The 18,745-nt window shown below is 46.2% G+C and overlaps 1 protein-coding gene across 4 annotated transcripts in view; it reads left to right on the forward strand.

The window, feature by feature from the left end:
- The window catches only part of RIPOR1 (RHO family interacting cell polarization regulator 1), a 1,579,345-nt gene that overhangs the window by 1,487,655 nt on the left and 72,945 nt on the right, over positions 1-18,745 (forward strand). For all 4 annotated transcript variants that reach the window (XM_085639402.1, XM_085639400.1, XM_085639399.1 and 1 more), the window contains exon 21: positions 9,712-9,802. In XM_085639402.1, the coding sequence (XP_085495528.1) occupies positions 9,712-9,802 (91 nt within the window). The remainder of the gene's footprint in view (positions 1-9,711; positions 9,803-18,745) is intronic.

Below are 18,745 nucleotides of genomic sequence, written 5' to 3' on the forward strand. Positions count from 1 at the left end.
CAGCAAAATACATTGGTTGGTGAATGGGAACGCCTATGCTTCACACGCTAATTCAACCCCTACCCAATGCAAAGTAACACTCAAGGCATTGCTATGCGCTGCATTGCGTTACTTTGTATTTATTAATACAAAGTGGCTTAGTAAATACTAACAATTATTTTGCTTTGGGACTTTGCTACAAAAGTGACGCATACCCGACACAAAATCATAATAAATATGGCCCAATGTATCCAGATCACCATAGGGGCCAGGAAACCGATAAGATCATGACAAAACTGGGTATGACATTAAAGTGTTTAGAATGTGAGGTGGTAATGGATGACTAAGCTCGAAACTCTAATAGCTAGGAAACAGTATGTCACCCTGGTCAAAAGACAGAGGTGATTTGACTACTGGCGGTCCTCAGCATGCCAACATGTGAAGGGTGATAAATCTGTACAGCCTCTAGCCTGGATAACTGAGATGGATGGTGGAGCCGTCTGTCTCAGATCAGGGACACCCAGGAGAGTGCCTAACCACTCACTGGATTGCTTGTGTTCAGATGTTTTAGGAGTATTGCACTAGGTTATACGAGGGATTAATTGGGGTAGTGAGGAGGAGAATGATAATTATCTGGAGAACATAGGGCTCCCGCTGGTAGATGGTATGGATAGGTTTAGCCTTGCCTGGAGCAACTCATACCACTATAGGAGGTCAAGGAGGCTATATAGCTAGCTTGTGGTAAGGTGATGGCAAAATTGACACTCTCACGCTGCGGGTAGACAACATGGCTGCAAAAATCGATAAGCAAGGTGAGCGCTTAGACACAGCGGAACTGCGCATATCAGTGGTCGAAGACGAATCTAGCTCCATGGCCAAAAAATGCACTACAATGGAAAAACTACTGGAAATCATTAAAAACAAAAATGAAGATTTAGAAGCGAGATCTCGCCGGAATAACATACGAATAATGGGAATACCAGAAAGCACCAACACCGGGTGCCTAGAAACCTATGTTGAAGATATGTTACGCAAAATCTTTGGAGCAGACAGTTTCTCCCAGCTACTTATCATTGAACGTGCACATTGTTCTTTAGCGCCAAGGCCACCACCAGGAGCTCTGCCATGGCCAAATATATACTGAATATTGAATTATAGGGATAGAGACACGATACTGCGCCTTGCGCGAGAGAAACAGCAGATTATGTACCAAAATTACAACTTCTCCTTTTACCCTGATTTCACGTTGGCAGCACAAACAGCGCGTAAGGAATTTGCATTGGTGAAACAGAAACTCAGAGACTTGGGCGCAACGTTTGCAATGCCGTATCCTGCACAACTGCGTGTAACTTATGAGGGACAATCAAGAATACTGCCCACGCCGAAAGCCGTTCATTACTTCATAAAGCACATCCCCACCAAAAGAAAGTCTGCGGAACATGCACTCTCCTCTTCACAGTCGGACGATGGAAGTGGCTAGCTGTCTGTCAAATCTGCATAATACAATAAGACTATGTCAGTTGGGGCAAATTGTTTATAATGGCCAAGCGACATTCGGACCAGAGCTCCTTAAGATGGGATGTACATCCTACCTAAGGTATAGACTGAGCTAACCACGATGCATGGACAATGGGACATTATATATGCCTCCATGTATGGACTATGCAGTACTGTGAATTGTTGGCTTAATATTGCACGATAGTAGAACGCTTACCGTACTGAGATACTAATTACTATGTTATTATATGTGGACATAAATGCCTATATATATATATGGGTCAAAACAAGAAATGTACTAGATAATCATCTGGCCGATACTAAGTCCAACATTCATGGGTAGTGACTGTATGCAACACTGAAACTGGCTTCAAAACTGGTATAAAGCTATGTTGAATAGGGTAGCCGCGTACACCTTGTGCATTTCGACCACATCCACTTCGCGGGTGTAAATGCAAGTACTTAGTGGCCCCCTGTGGGTACTTCCTGCACAAGTTGAGATGTTACTTCTGTTGTTTAAATGGGTTTGTCTTTGTCATACTTGGGATGCTAAAGTGGGTGGGAGGTAATGGTGTTAGTCTTCTCAGGTACAGGTAATAACAGTAAATACTATCTGCAACAATGAGACATAGGGCAGGCTGGGGTGCTAGATGTCACTACTCAGGGCGCGATATAGGTACTGATAGGAGTATATTACAGACACACACTCATCGATTTCCACTTCGGAATGGACAATAAAAAGGGAACATCACTGATTCGTATGTTAACTTGGAACGTCCGGGGGTTTAACAACCCATGTAAAATAAGACAGGTCTTTGCATACTTAGACAGACACCATATTGAAATAGCCATGTTGTAAGAAACTCATTTGGCAAAAACTGTGAAATGCACATTAGGGAGCAAATGGGCAGACACAGTACTGACATCCTCATACTCGTCCTATTCCAGGGGCGTTATTATCCTTATAAAAAAAGGGACACAATTTATTGTAGACCAAACAATCTCAGATGATCACAGTAGATTTATTATAGTCACTGGACACTTGCGTGGTACCAGAATGGGACTGGTAAACACCTATGGCCCAAATATAGATGATCCCGACTTTTTTAGAACTATCTGGAGTAAACTGAGAGACTTGCCACCTATAGAATTACTTTGGGGCGGAGACCTAAATATTTCCCTCAGTGATACACAGGATAGATCAGGCATTACGAAAGAGCCTCACAAACAGGCAGTAAGAGTAGTACAAGACGGCGTGTCTGAATTTGGGATGGTGGATGTTTGGAGATTGCACAATCTGCACAGACTGGAGGGCACACATGCGTCTATGATTCATAATAGTTGGACACGCATAGACTATTGGTTGGCAACGGCTGGCACATGGACGAGTACAATACAGCACCTTCAGAAAACATTGTCTGATCATGAACCGGTATTAATTTCACTAGACCTACCCAACTACACACCTCCCCCATTTATATGGCCCTTTAATGCCAGGGCATTGCTAGATCCACTCCACAACTCCACGATACGCGCTGCAATAGAAGAATATTTTCAATTGAATGAACACTCTGTAGATGATACCAGCGTGTTGTGGGAGGCGTTTAAGGCCAGTATATGGGGCGTATGCATCAGTATGAATGCTGGAAATCTGCAAGATGTACGCACTCAACTGCACAAATGTGAAAACAAAATCAGACAATTAGAGGCAGAATTTGAGCGCACACGTAATGCAGCCAAACTAGGTGACATAAGGGAAAAGCTATCTGAATATCAGGAATTTGCTGACAGCGAGATTAAATATCTATCACAGTGTCAGATAGCCTGAGCATACAGAGAGGGAGACAGATCGGGACGAATATTGGCACAAAAATATGCCACGCGCTCAAACACATTGTAACCCACATTCGAGACACCCAGGGATTCCATCATTATGATACAGCGAATATACTAATGGCCTTCATGTCAACATATGAGGACCTTTATGCGTCGCGCCATGCAGCCATGGCACACAAAATTCATGAATATCTAGAAGATATAACCAACATGAATATCTAGCGATACCAATTACAGTCGAAGAAGTGACAAATGCTATTAAAACGCTCCCCAATGGAAAAGCCCCAGGTCCCCAGAGTAAGATTGATATGAAATAAATTGACTCTGCCTCATTGGGGGCACTGATTGAGCTTGTTTAGCCAGATGATTTTTCAGTGCCAAAAATTACAGTGTCCTCTTTGTTTGAGAAGTGGTTCATTTTATTATCTTTGTCAAGTAAAATAAGTCCATTTATCTGAAGCCATCACTTTTAAGTTCAGGAAAACTATTGAAAGTTGACATCTAATCTATGAGTTGCTTTCCCTATGTCTTTCTTGACCGTGAAATGATAAAGCTTGGCCAATATGTCTCTGGGGCGCTTGTCCAGCTGTGCTTTACTTGGTTCGACCCTATGGACTTTATGGAGGGTCACTTGCTTCTCCTGGAAGAGAAGTAAATAGTCTTGTTACAGAAGTCACTAGATTGGGTCCAGTCTGCTCATCCCTGGAGGCCTCTGATACAGGCGCTCTTCATACATGAGCGATTTTCCAATACCTGGTTAGTATATTTTCCAACTGTCTTTTCTGTTCAGGTTCCAAGCTAAGTCATGGTCCTCCATTTTAGTCTCTAGGTCCGTCGTAGTCATTCCCAGTTGGTCTATATCTGTTCTTAGGGTTTAAAGGTTAGGGCTCAGGTCATCTTTCGGGGGTATGAAGTTTTTTCTCCAGTTCATTTTTTAGGTCTCTTAAAGTTCTCTTCTCAGCTTGGCCAGGCAGCAATTGAGGTCCGCTTTCGGCATTTCCTGTGGTGCGCAGTCTAAAGTTTACCGCCACCACACTACTTATCCATGCCAAAGCGGATGCGCAGCGGACACTAGCAAGTTTGTTGCTGCATCTCTACTTTAACTGCAAACTTATTTTGATGCTCTTTCACACGCTACCTACTTGCTCTTTGTAGCCTTTTAACTTTGCAGTTTGGAGTGTAATTGCTAGCTTGGCGCCCTTTTTATTCATTTTATTATTTTATTGAGTTACATTGTGTGTTTTTCTTCTATCTCACTCACTGATTTGCCGCATCTGCACTTGCGTGCTCTACCTTTTCGCGGCGATTCTCCTGTCCTGAAATGGCTTCCGCCCCGTTCCGCCGCAGCTGTGTGCCGTTTGTGCGGAGGGCATTGCGACGCCATTCAGGCGCCCGATCACTTCCAGCCTTGCTTATGTCATTTCCTGTGGTGCACGGTCTAATGTTTACCCCCACCACACTACTTAATCCATGCCAAAGCGGACGCGCAGCGGGCATGGCGCTGGCACGCCAAAGGCGCGCCTAAGGCAGGCCCGTCTGCACGCGTCCGGCCAGGGCCAGAACCCCTGCCCCTTTCCAGCTAATCCCCAGAACCTACTCCTCACTGGTCCTTTCAAGCTTAAACCCACACCTAAGGCCTGATGCCAGGTCTTTGATCCTGTTAACTGCCCTATGTACTGCACTAGCTGTCAGTTTGACAGGTCCTCTAGCTTCCAAGAGCGGGCAGGCTCTGACCATCTTACCGGCACAGAGGTACTATATCCCCCTGCACATGCCGAAGCTGATCTTCGTACACCCAACAAATTTTGCTGTTTCAGCCTCAACTGCCGGTTTCTTTCCAAACACCCGCTGAATTGATTTAATTTTCTTGCTGATACTGATCCTAATGTGGTTTTCTTAATCGAAACCTGGCTTCATGATGGATCTTTGCCTCATGTACACACTGCACTGTCTGACAACTTTACGCTGTTGGGTATTAATAAACCCCATAAAATAGGCTGTGGCATCGCCATCGTCTTTAAGAAATTCCACAGCTGTAGAATGAAGGAACTCATAATTCCTAACTGTGAAGCTATGCTCTTCTCCATTCCTTTCTCCACCAAATCCTTTCTCCACCAAATTCACCTTTTCAGGTGCTCTTATTTATCGACCCCCTGGGCCTTCTAACTATTGGGGTGCAGCTCTGGCTGACTCAATGGCCCCCCATTGTCTCCGGGTGGCAAATTTCTCTGTGCTTGGTGACCTCAACTTTCATCTTGAGGATTCCAGTAATAAACCGACATTAGCTCTCATAGAAGACTTGAAGACTCTTAACCTCCAGATTATTAACTCTTCACCTACTCACTCAGTGGGGCACCTCTTGGACCCTATTTTTTCCAATGTCTACCTTGTCTGCTGCACTTCCTATTCAACTCAGCTGGTCTGATCACTTTGCTGTTCCTTTTATTATTAACTCAGTCCTGGTTCCTCTTACTCAACCTACTGTAACGCCAAAACCCAGGAATTGGTACAAACTTGTTATGCGGCTCTTAAGCTCAATCCCTTGCCTTATATCTCAACCCGACTTTGATCAAATTTCTATGCATCGCTGGCTTTCAGAGGCTTTTGACTCTATCCTTCCCCTATCAGCCAAACCTCAACTCAGAGTACATCCTTCCGCTCCCTGGTTCACTGACTCCCTCAAACAAGGTAAAAAACATTGCAAAGTTTTAGAAAGACAATGGAGGAAGCACTACGCACCAGAGGCTAAGTTATTTTTCCTGACAGCACTGAAATAATACCATACTCTGTGTAGATCAGCTTGAGCTACTTTCTTTACGGAAAGGATTGCAAATTCCCAACACTGCCAAAAAAAACTATTTAAGGTTGTGAAAACAAGGTTTGGCAGCTAGTACTTTTCTGCCTTCTCCTTCACTCTCATTGCATCAGTATTTTCTTAATAAAGTAGAGTCTATTCATCACCAGCTTGCTTTAGATTCTTCCCATCAAGGCAATTTTACCTTCCGTGCTACCTCTCATGTGGACTAGGCTGATACACTCCCTCAGGCCACCTCTTCTGATGTGACGCGACAAATCAGGGCCTGGCTCCCTCTAGACCTGATCACTCTTCAATCTTTGCTGGAAACTATCAAGTCCTGCTCCCCACTTGACCCTCTTCCTCCATCCAAGCTCATACTTCTGGACGAGTCAATTCTTAGCATAAGTCTTAATCTTCTCAACACCTCTTTATGCTCTCGTCTAGTTCCTCAGAACTGGAAACACGCTCTGGTGCTTCCCCTATTGAAAAAGACCCATCTTGAACCTTTCTGTTGGTCTAGTAATCGTCCTATTTCCCTCCTTTCTGCTTGCTCTAAAGTCCTGGAAAGGCACATTAATTCCCAACTCTCCTCACACGTGGCTACTCACAATCTATTTCATCCGTCACAATCGGGCTTTCGATTTGACTACATCACCGAATCAGCTCTGCTTGGGGTCACTGAATATCTCAGGCAGCAGCTTGCTTGTGGTGGCACAGCTGCTCTCATTTTACTGGATCTGAGCACTGCATTTGATGCGGTCTCACATTCCATCTTGACTGATCGTCTTGAAGCCTCAGGCATTGCGGGTGTGGCTTTAAAGTGGCTGATCTCTTTTTTAAAAGATCGTTCGTTTCTTTTATGCAGATGATACCCAGATTATCTTCTCTCTTTCAGCCGCTTAGCATCAGGACTCTTCCTTGCACCAGCTCGGACTGTGCATTATCTCTCTGTGGATGTCCAGAAACGCCTTGAAGCTGAACATAATAAAACTGAGGTCCTCATTTTGGGTAACAACCCCGAAATTTGGGGCATTACCCATTGACCTAACACTCGGGGACCGCTACCTGCTCCGGTCCCTAAAATTAAGTACCTGGGTTTTACTATTGACAACAACCTCTCCCTCAGAGCACAGGTGCCTGGGGTCTCCGTGACCTGCCTTGCGGTTCTCAAGTGGTTAAAAAAAAATCCTCTGGTTAATTCCATCTGCTGCCCAGTGAACAGTAATGCAGGCGCTGGTGATTTCGGGACTTGACTATGGCAATGTTTTGTACCTAAGGACTGATAAAGCCTCTGTCCATCACCTAGAGCTCATTCTGAATGCTGCCGCCCGGCTTCTTTTCCGGCTGCCTCAACATGCCTCAGTATCACCGTTGCTCCATCAACTCAATTGGGTCAAGGTGAACAAACGTGTCGAGTTTAGGGTCCTTTGCTATATGTTCCAGACCAAACATGGTAGGGGGCCCCCTACATACAAAGTCTGGTCAAACCTTACATGCCCACTCAACAGCTGGGGTCAGCAAGCCTCTCTGTTTTTTGTTCCCAGAGTCCGTCTCTCTTGTATGAGAGGCTGTTTGTTTGCTTATCTTGGCCCCAAACTGTGGAACTCTCTTCCGTTACAACTTAGGTCATTTCATTCGCTTTTAGTCTTCCTTAAGAAATTAAAGACCTTCCTTTACAACTCAGCATAACTGTTCTGTGCTCCTTCTGCAATGTGTGGCTTGCGTATTGTCCTGCTTAGCGCCGTGAAACCCTGTTGGGTAGCTGTGCACTTTATAAATCTATAAATAAAAATAAAATAAATGAGTTTCATGTGTTCTAGACGGTTCCCCTGGAGGTGCTGGTATACAGGTGAAATGTATGCAGATGGGGCCACAAGGAAGCTAAGTAAGATTTTCTGGGCAGCCTGCTTTGGCAGTATTCAATCATCTAGTCACCTTTTTCGTGACAGAATGCAGTGTGAATTATGTAATTGGTGTCCTCTCATAGGGTTTGGGGGACTCTGTGGGAGGTTCAGGCCCTCTAGTCCTGTTTCCTTCATTCTGATTTTCATACTTACACCCTATTCCCATGGGCTAAGCTGCAACCAAGTGAGATGGTCTGAGAAGCATTGGGTGACCTGAAAAGGCATGGAGCACGCCCTGTGTCTCAGGTTCAATCAGGCCCTTGGCGTGTGCAAACCCCATTACCTTCCCACTGTTATTCGAAGGCTACACTGCTTGCATTAGAGCCACCCTCTCCCATGTCACAATAGAGGGCTCCCGTTGGATCCCGCTGTGTTTTAAAAGAAGAAAAAAAAGGGTGGGGTTATCCTATCACCTTCACCCCACTCTCAAATTTGCGGGGCAATCATCCCACCTTAGTGAGCAAGAAACCTACCATTCAGTCTGCTAATTATCCCCAAGCAGGCTCGTCAGAACCCCATTGCTTGCCAATTGTATTTCAGGCTGTGTTTGGTTCTTCTGCGAGTACTCTTGGAGCCCCATGCCTGGGCCTCCAGGCAGACCCCAGCTCATTGGGGTCATGAGCCCCACTGTCGGGTGCCTTAGTGTTTTCTCTGTGAATGTATGACGTTACTATGCATACTAATACCACGCGTACCATTACAACGTGGGTATTAGTACGCTAGTACACCTGCAACGACCTAAGGCATACACTTGGCAAAAGTGTGTAAGGTAAGTAACACTACCCTGCCCTACCCTACCCTACCCTAAACCCTAAATCACTACTCCTGCACAACCCTCAGCCCGTTACTAAACCCCTACCTCTGCCGACCCCAAATCCTTTCCTACCCTAAACCCCTACCCCTGCACGACCCCCTGATCCTTTCCCTACCCTAAACCATAACCCCTGCATGACCCCCCAAACCCCCAATCCTTGCCCTACCCTAAACCCCAAAACACTACCCCTGCATGACCCCCCGACCCCAGTCCTCTCCCTACCCTAAAACTCTACCCTGCACGACCCCCCACCCCCTTTTACTCTAAAACAGAAACCCCCACCCCAGGCCCAACCTCACTTACCTCTCGCTCTTTGTGGTTCCTGCGGTTGTCTGAGGGTCAGTGCACATCATTGTGAGGAAACGGAAGAGCCTCTGTTTCCTCACAGCGACGTGAATCCCCTATGTTTTTTACAACGTATGTGCTTTTACCGTACATACCTTTACAACGAAATTCGTTGTAAAGGCACGCGTGGTAAAAGCACATGCATTGTGAAAAAAATGCGTAGTAAAGACTACATCTGTTTTGTGCCTCTGTCCTAGACAGATGTATCCTTCTAGATTCAGGGTAAGTGAGAATACGTGCGAAAAAGGGACATAAAGTGCATGGCTATGTGTAGAGCAGAGTGGTGGTGCGCAGCCTTGGGTGACATGCTTATGGCCCTGTATCAGATGTTTTTGTGATTCTTTAGCCCATTTCCTTGAAATCAAAGCAAAGCTCTTGACTTTGTAACCTACTTTGAGAAACCGATTCTTGTCTTCAAATTGTCCTGAAACTAAAATAAGGCCTTGGCAATGACAGTAGGCATTGAGATGCACTGGAAAGAGATCCACACTTGTAGCAGGTCTCGTTTTTAATGTTCTCTGAAAATGCTTTCCTTACAGGCCAAAGAAAGCATCGAGCAGCTGGTGTATCTATGCCAAACAGACAAGGAGGAGGTTCGATGTGCAGCAAAACACACCCTCATGCTCTTTGGTGAGTAGCTACTCCACACCTGCTCTCTTTTTACTGCTCCACATTCCTTCAAGGGCTTCCTCTGTAAAAATGCTGAGGTCATCTGTTAATATGACTATGGTTCAATGCATTTTCATTGTTTAGGGTGAACATGCTAAACAATTTGACTCACTTAGGAGCCAGACTAGAGTTAGCCCTTGCTTGGTGGGCCGCAGGGCAGACAGGAGCTCCTTGGCCTTGACGGTGGTTATTGAGGTCTTGTACCACTGAGGTCCTGGGTTCCATCCTACTATGGCTTTGCAAACTGGGCCAAGTATACCCTTTCCTCACTAAACCCGTAAGGTAGTAAGAGTGAGTTGTCATTCGCTTCTCTGGAAGGCAGCGTGGGGGGCAAGAGTTCAGAACTCATTAGTCAAACAACAGACATTATCCAGCCCAGTGCTTATCTTAGTACTTCAATAACACAGCAACATATGAACCTAGACAACTTAATTGGGCTCAGCTGTGGGGTTGTGATTACAGATAAGCCCATCGGTAAGGGTTTACACCCTCTAGGGTGTCTTCTCCCCGTTCTGAGCTTCTTTAGTGTGCATGGGACATCTGCCCGAGTGTTAGCGTAGCCATAGCTTAGGCACAGGTCCAGTTCACTACGTCTCTCCTCATGCAAAGTATTTTGTTGTTCAGTTCAGCTCTGTACCTGAAATGAGATTGTTTAGGTAACAGTCAATGGAGCAGAACATGGTTTTTGCATCTATCTCAGTCTTTCACGTGTGAGGCCCTGATACCTGTTCACGTTGCAGTGGTCATGTGGCTTTGGGGGCATTTTTCTGACTAGAATTTTCAGTGGTGGTTTCACGTAATCTTTTAATTGATTTAACTACTGGAAATCACTCAGGCCACATTCCAGTCAATTGTTTTTCACCAACCATGCTAGTCTATGCAGTGGCTGCATTATGCAAATCAATACTGAACTAGTGCCTCATGGGAACAATCTTCTAATACATGATAAAATGGATGCTTGTTGCAGCCTCTAGTCCAGGAGCGGATATATGATTAAACAACTACTGCCTAAACAACAAATTCCTAAACCACGAAGGCTAAACCACGAGCAATCCCACACCACTACATTGTTAACAACGAGTTCCTAAACCACAAAAGATATTCAATTTGCTCATTACCCGATTATACCACTTCCCTATGGAGTAATAGTTTGCTGTTTCTGTAGATGATTTATGTCTTTTGTATAGTATTTAGATTTTTGTGAGCATTGAAGCAGTCACATTTTCCCAGAAAGTGTTGAAATCATAGCAGGTCTGAATCCGCGTGGATATTAATAAGCTTGGATGATTTCCGAATCAGATCTAGGGCTTGGCCACTGGCAACCCTTATGAATGGGTGTTTTCACGAATTGCGTGGCACCTATGAATCTAAGTGCATTCAGTGGGTGGAGTCTGGAAGTTTAGTAGTGGAGTCTACCCAGATATGGAAGTCGCTAGAACTAGAGGTGCGCGTACGGGCTTGGACAAGCTTTGTTGAAATTACATTTTTGAAAAACTGCATCACTAAAGACTTCCAGTGTAATTATGACCTCAAACACTTAACATCAGCCAATGTAATACGTCATTCTTACGTTCTGGATGAAACAGTTCAACAACATTTGCAACTGAGGCATTGTAGGCCTAGAGCTATATCTCATGACCAGTAGTTTGGTATTTTGTTGTATTTTAGTATGTTCCAGAAAGTCCCTCTTCTAAAATGAGTTTCTGCAAAAATATCACAGAGAAGTATCTTATATTAAATATTACATTCAAGTTACCCAATAGCTTTCTTTCGGATACATAGACTAAAATACCCTTGTTTGTTTGCAAAAGTAGGTTCGCAAAACTTCCATGCCCTACATATTGAAAATGCTCTGTCATCTTTCTGCTTTAGCCAACAAGCTCCCCTAAAGGAGTGATTCATTCATTTGTTTTTATGATGGTTCTCAGCCGGCGAATGAGTGAAATGCAAACTGATTCAAATAACACACCTGAGATGTTTCCTTCTTTGTTATGGTATTCATACCCATGCCCCTAAATGGAAATGGCCTCACCCTATTAATGTATGAATAATGTTATTTCTGCAAACCAATGTGCGCTGTTGTTATTGCTGGAAAAACACTTTTATTTCAAAGCCTATGTTTGTACTATGTTCAGCTTGCTGTCTTATTATAACAGAAAATGTAAACTCTTACACAGAAAGAGAATTGCCACCTAAAAATCCAAGTGGTTGGGTCTTATGATAGGAAAATATCATTAAAATCCCCTAGGACTCCCCTTCTTTCCCGATAAAACGGGGAACGCGGCAGGGATGCCCGCTGTCCCCCTTGCTGTTCGCGTTGGCGATCGAGCCGCTGGCGACCTGGACCCGCTCAGATCCGGTCATTCGGGTATGGACTGGCCACCGGGCCACTCCGACCGCATCGTGTTATATGCAGATGATGTTATCTTCTTCGTAACGGACTCTTGGGCCTCCGGGCCCAGGGTGCTCCAGATACTGCGGGTGTTCGGCGAGACTTGGGCCTATTGGCCAACCCAGCTAAGTCTTCTCTATTCCCACTGTATGGAGACCAGAGAAACCAGGCTTGGGCCTCCCAGTTGGTACTGGCCCCAGATCACATCAAATACCTGGGAGTGGAGGTCACACGTACACCGGATCTCGCTTGGACCCTAAACATTGCACCCCTGCTGACTCAGGTCCGCAATGAAACTACGGTGTGGTCACACCTTCCACTCTCCCTATACGGCCGATCAGCCATCTTCAAGATGGTGACACTGCCGCGTCTCTTGTACCGTCTTCAACATTACCCATTCCAGGTGCCCCAGGCGTGGTTCCGTCAGATTAATGCACTATTGAATGGATTCTTATGGCACGGCGGGCCGGTGAGGGTCGCCCTGGCGACGTGTGTGCAATCCACTTACTGCGGGGGAATAGCAGTGGCGGACGTTCTGGCGTATTACAGGGCCGCGCATCTCCTAGTTATCAACGAATGGTGGTACGCCTCCCCCACGGATCCGGCCTATGCGTTGGACCGGGCCGCGTTGGCAGGGACGCCCCTGTTGCATCTCCTCTACAGCGGCTCATCGTTAAGGCAGTTGCCCCCGGCATGTGCCACGGTGGTCCGGATCTGGCGGCAATCGGTCAACTCCATTGGATGGCGAGGCAGGCTTACACGGGCCACCCCACTGTGGCAGGGTACCCTGCTCAAGGAGACGGCACAATTGGAGGGTTTTCGCTATTGGGACACAATTGGGATTTCCACGCTGGGGGACGTAATGAGGGGGGTGTCGTTCAAATCCTTCCAGATGTTGCAGGCTGAGTTTGAGCTGCATAAATCCCAGTTTCACAGATACCTACAATTGAGACATGCTCTTACACCTAGCATCCAACATCTGGACACTCTGCCAGAGTTCCATCCGCTAGAAGGCAAACTCTTGATGGGGGACCTCGGGGATCACAAAATCCGTAAAATTTATCAGACATTAACAACATACACGAAAACCACCCTAGATAACACCAAGGAGGCGTGGCAGAAAGATATCCCCACACTCATGGAGGACGACTGGGCTGAGGCTATTGCAAGTCCGCGATATGCGGCGGTGGCCACCAAATACCGTTTTATACAATTCAAGTACCTACACAGGGCATATTACACCCGGCACCTCCTCTGGCGCATGAACTTAATTGAGTCCCCCACATGTCTCAGATGTGGCGACAGCGACGGCACCTTCATACACACGGTGTGGGACTGTGGTCGGTTGCGCCCGTTCTGGGCTGAGGTCCTGTCGTGCTTGGGGCGGGTGCTGGGCTGGGAGCTACCCCTTGATCCCCGGTTAACACTATTACACAGTACTGAGGAGATAGGGGGCAATATCTATAAGTGGCACCTCCTGTTTCTGGGTTTGACGCTGGCCAAGCGAGATATTGCCCAGCACTGGAAGTCATCTACCCCGCCCCCAGTTCAGGCCTGGAGGAAGGCAGTGGATCGCTGCATGTCCGCAGAAGAGGCAGTATTCTTGGCAAGGGGCTGTCCGCACAAGCATAGTAAAGTATGGAAGAGATGGGCACGATATCGGGGCATCGTATTATCCATACGTACGGGCGCAGAGACATTGGACCTGATAGAAAGACTGATCAGAGCCCCGGTAGTCACTCATCCGAGGCCCCAAGAACTTTGAGCTGCAGGAGGGTAACCAGAATATGGAACAGAAACTGATGGGAAATGTTAAATGTACATGCTGGGCAGTGGGTTGGTGTGATGTGCGGGAGGGGGGGAGGTGTCGTGCGTCTGATGTTCCGCAGACCAGGGGGGGGACGAACAGGGATACCAATTCTCACCCTTCCGATATCCGTTTTGGTACCATGTTTGGGGACGAGTTCCCCGGTGTCCTTAAAATGCCAATAAAGTCTGTTGTCAAAAAAAATCCCCTAGGACTACAAACTTCTTAATGACATCTGGTTACAAGTTCCATAATACATTTAATTGGCCTACCTGACAACCTTCAATAGAAGCCTCATCTGCCAGGAGCGGGACCCAGTCTGGAGATGCTTGTTATTGTTACTACAATTGTGACATCTATTGGCCAGTCACAAAGTCGTTTTTTTCGTGGTTTAGGAAAGTCGCTGTTCGTGTAAGTCGTAGTTAAGGATGTTGTGGTTAACAGATTGGTCGTTGTTTGGCTTTCGTTGTTCAGGTCAGTCGTTTTTCAAACTTCGTTATTAAGGCTGTTTCCCCCAGGAGCAGATGTGATGCTCATCTGGCTGTTATGTCCTTCAGGCTGGGAACAGGATTCCACTTCAGCTACACTGACAGTTCCTCCACTGGATTTGCTTAGAGTCTGACAGCAGCTCCACCATGTCTCTGGCATTACAGGGGTGCCAGCCAGTATGGGGTTACTTAATGGGCTTCATATCTGTATGTGGTCCACTGCAGTGGCCACAGTGAGAGACCAGAAAACAACACAAGTTGGCTCCAGGTTCACTCCTAAGGGCAGTCAGCTACCAGCTACTTCTGGGGATTCTGATCCTTGAGGACAAAGCTGACTTTTAGGTTCTAGGTAGTTCTTCAGAATTTGTGTATAGGACCAAATTCTCTACAGTTCTAAAGTGTTTAATCTGAAAGAGACAATTAGTTATGGATTCCTCACCTTAGAATTACCCCCAGGTGTCAGACTGGACCTGGAGAATTTTTTCAGCAGTACCCCTGTGCGTCGGTAGGTGGTATCGGTAGACTCCACATTCGTCGTTGGTGTCGTGGTCACCGGAATGACATTGCAGTATCTACTTAGACGCTGCCCCTGCGAGCTGACAGCAGTTATTTCTTTGTTCGGCGCCAGCCAGCACAGATCCAGAGAGAGCAGTACCTCGAGTCCCTTTTTGACTCCATTTTTGTGACTTTTTGTCAACGTCGTTTTAAGTTGTTACGACTCCTGGTACGCAGGGATGTCATCTCGGCAGACCGGCTTCAAGTCTTGTGGCTCCTGCAACAAGCTGATGTTGGTGAAGGACCCCCATCTTGTGTGCCTCTGGTGCCTGGAGCGCGATCATGACTCAGTCGTGCTCCCACTGCCGGGCCATGGCCCAAAGTCAATGTGGGAGCGGTCCCGAAAGCTTCTGGAGGCCGAGCAGTCGGCTCCGCGCCACTCGAGCTCTCAGACGAGAGGTAGATTGCAGGACCAGTCGCGGAGCCATCACCACCATTCCTCGTCGAAGTCTTCGTCTTCGGGTAAGTCGAAGCACAAAAAGAAGGCACAGAAGCACCGTCACTCTTTGCATTCTCCCCGTCTGTCTGCCGACGTGACGCAGGCTGCGGAAAGTAGTTGTTCGGCTCTGCCTGCGGAGCCTCCCTCCCCTTCCGGAAGCCGGAGCGACCCCTTCCCAACTTCGTAGCTTTTACAAAGCCCTCTATTCTATTTTTGGGCAGCCCGACTCCGCCGGCTCCTCACAGACTCACTCAGAGACTCACGCACCACTGTCTCACTCAGTCTCATGCATCCACTCATAAATCCATTCACAGACGTACACCCTCTCACAGCCCCACTCAGAGACTCATGCACCTACTCACATACCCACAAACCCACTCATTAACCCAGTCAGAGACTCTCACACCCACTCACAGACCCACTCAGACACTCACAGACCCTCTCACAGACCCACTCAAACACCGCCTAACAGACCCACTCATAGACTTGTGCACCCAATCACACTCTTACACCTACTCAGAGATTTACAGTCACTCACAGACCCACTCAAAAACGCATGCTCCCACTCAGAGACCCACTCACTCACACACCCATTCAGAGACCCACTCAGAGATGCTTGCCCCCCACCCATACCCACTCAGACTCACACACCCACTCACTCAGAGCCTCATGCATCCACTCATATATCCATTCAGGACTGACACACCCACTCACAGACCCACTCACAGACCCATGCACCTACTCACAGACCCAGTCAGAGATTCATGCACCCACTCAAGACACAGTCAGACACACACCCACTCACAGTCCCAGAGGCTCAAGCACCCACTCACAGACCCACTCAGATACTCATTCATCCCCTCACAAACCCATGTAGCCAATCACAGGCCCACTGAGAGACTCATGCACCCACTCACAGACCCACTCAGAGACTCATGCACCCACTCACAGATCCACTTAGAGACTCATGCACCCACTCACAGACCCACTCAGACACTCATACACCTACTCACAAATGCACTGAGAGACTCATGAACCTACTGACAGACCCACTCAGACACTCACAGACCTATTCAGAGACGAATGCACCCACTCAGTCCCACTGAGAGACTCATGTACCCAATCACAGACCCACACTGGCACTTACATATCCGCTGACAGACTCGCTCACACACCACATCACAGACCCCCTCAGAAACTCATGTACCCACTCATAGACCCACTTAGGCACTCATGCACCCACTCACAGAACCACTCAGGGCTCATGCCGCTGCTAACAGATCCACTCAGACACACTCACATGTACTCACAGAGCAGTCATGCACACACTCACAGACCCATACAGCCACTCACACACCTATACAGCCACTCACACACCCACTCTCAGACCCAAACAGCCACTCCCACACCCACTCTCAGACCCAAGCAGCCACACCCACTCACCTACCTATACAGCCACTCACACACCCACCCTCAAAGGTTACAGGTTAAAGTTGGGAAATAAACATTTTTAAAAACCTTAGAAATCCAGTGAACAATACAAAGATTACAGGTTTCGTTATAGTTTGGAAATAACATGTAAAAAACATAGAAATACACTGAAAAAACAAAGGTTAAAGGAATATTATGGTTGGGAAATAAAATTACAAAAACCTTAGAAATGCACTGAAAAAACCAAAGGTGTTATATTAGGCTCCGATTTCACTCGTATAAAACCAATGAAATTAAGCAGTTACCTGAGCTAACTATAACTTATGCCCCTGCAATGCACTCCTTATGACTTCACATATTACATCCCTCATCACATGGCCAGTGCCATTACTGATGACATCTCAAATGACATCACTGATGGCAACATGTACAGAACCACTCACACACTCACTCAACTATACACCCTCAAATAACCATTCACAGACCCATATATATCTACTTACATACCCACTCACTTATGCATAGAGCCACTCACACATCCATTCATTCTCTCATATAGCCACTCATACAACCTCTCACTCACCTATGCAACTACGCATATACCCAGAGAGCCACTCACACAACCACACACTCACACAATTGCTCACACCCTCATTTATTTTCCTATACAGTCACTTAGAGAGCCACCCACTCATACACCCACTGACTCACAAAAACAGCCACTCGCACACCGTCATACACACTCAAACACCCACTCATACACCCAAACAACCACTCAGATACTTAGTCACTCACACATACAACCACTCACACACCCACTCATTCACCTATACAGCCAATCACACAACCATTCACTCACCCATACAGATACTCTCACACCCACCTACTCATACAGATACTCACTCACCTAAACAGTCACTGAGACAAGCACATATACACGTATACCATCATCAAATAACTTTATTATAGATCTTATAAAGTGCATGGTACAGCTCAGACTAAAACCACATAAAAATCAATTAACAAAAAGATTGCATGTAACTAATTAAAACATTTTAGGAATAGAATTCATTGTTCGTGAGTAGACAAAAGATTTTCATAAATATAGTTGGAAAAGAGGGTACAAAAGGCAATTCATGTAATACATTTAACACTTTTGATCCTAAGTGCATACCAAAATCTCGCCAAACCAAAAACTATCACCCTACGAGTATCAGTGGCTAAAATTGTCAAAACCTCAAGATAATGGCCAGATCCGATTAGTTTACAAAGCGGAACAATCCACTTGACCCTCAAGCTTCTGTAATGGGGGCAAAAGAAAAACAAGTGGACTATGGATTCAGGAGTAGCCTTACACACTGGACACTGTTCATAAGAGGGAACCTCGCAACACCACTTTTTACAAAACAGTTTAGTGGGGAGACTCTTGTATCGTAATTGTATAAATAATTTACGTGCCATGGGCGGAACAATTTCGTCGGTGGTTTCCTCATAAAATGGAACCATTTTAAAACATATAAAATCCTGGGTCAGTGTGCCCACTGGTTTAGCTATCTCCTTCGTTGTATCCCAATATAACTTTTTAACCCTGCACTTCGGTATGAGGGACAGTCTTTCATGAGTAGATCAGTACTTCTCCATCCCAAGTCCCTTAAGTAGATTTTTCAGGGAGCGAGCTCTTTAACAGACCACAAACGATGCCAACACATAAGGAGATTGTACTCCAACTTATGCACCAGCTGTTTAAGGCCCAAATCTAAAATCATAGGAACCAGGAGGTTACTAATGGGAA

Source organism: Triturus cristatus, chromosome 12, assembly GCF_964204655.1.
Source record: "Triturus cristatus chromosome 12, aTriCri1.1, whole genome shotgun sequence".
Taxonomy (NCBI): domain Eukaryota; kingdom Metazoa; phylum Chordata; class Amphibia; order Caudata; family Salamandridae; genus Triturus; species Triturus cristatus.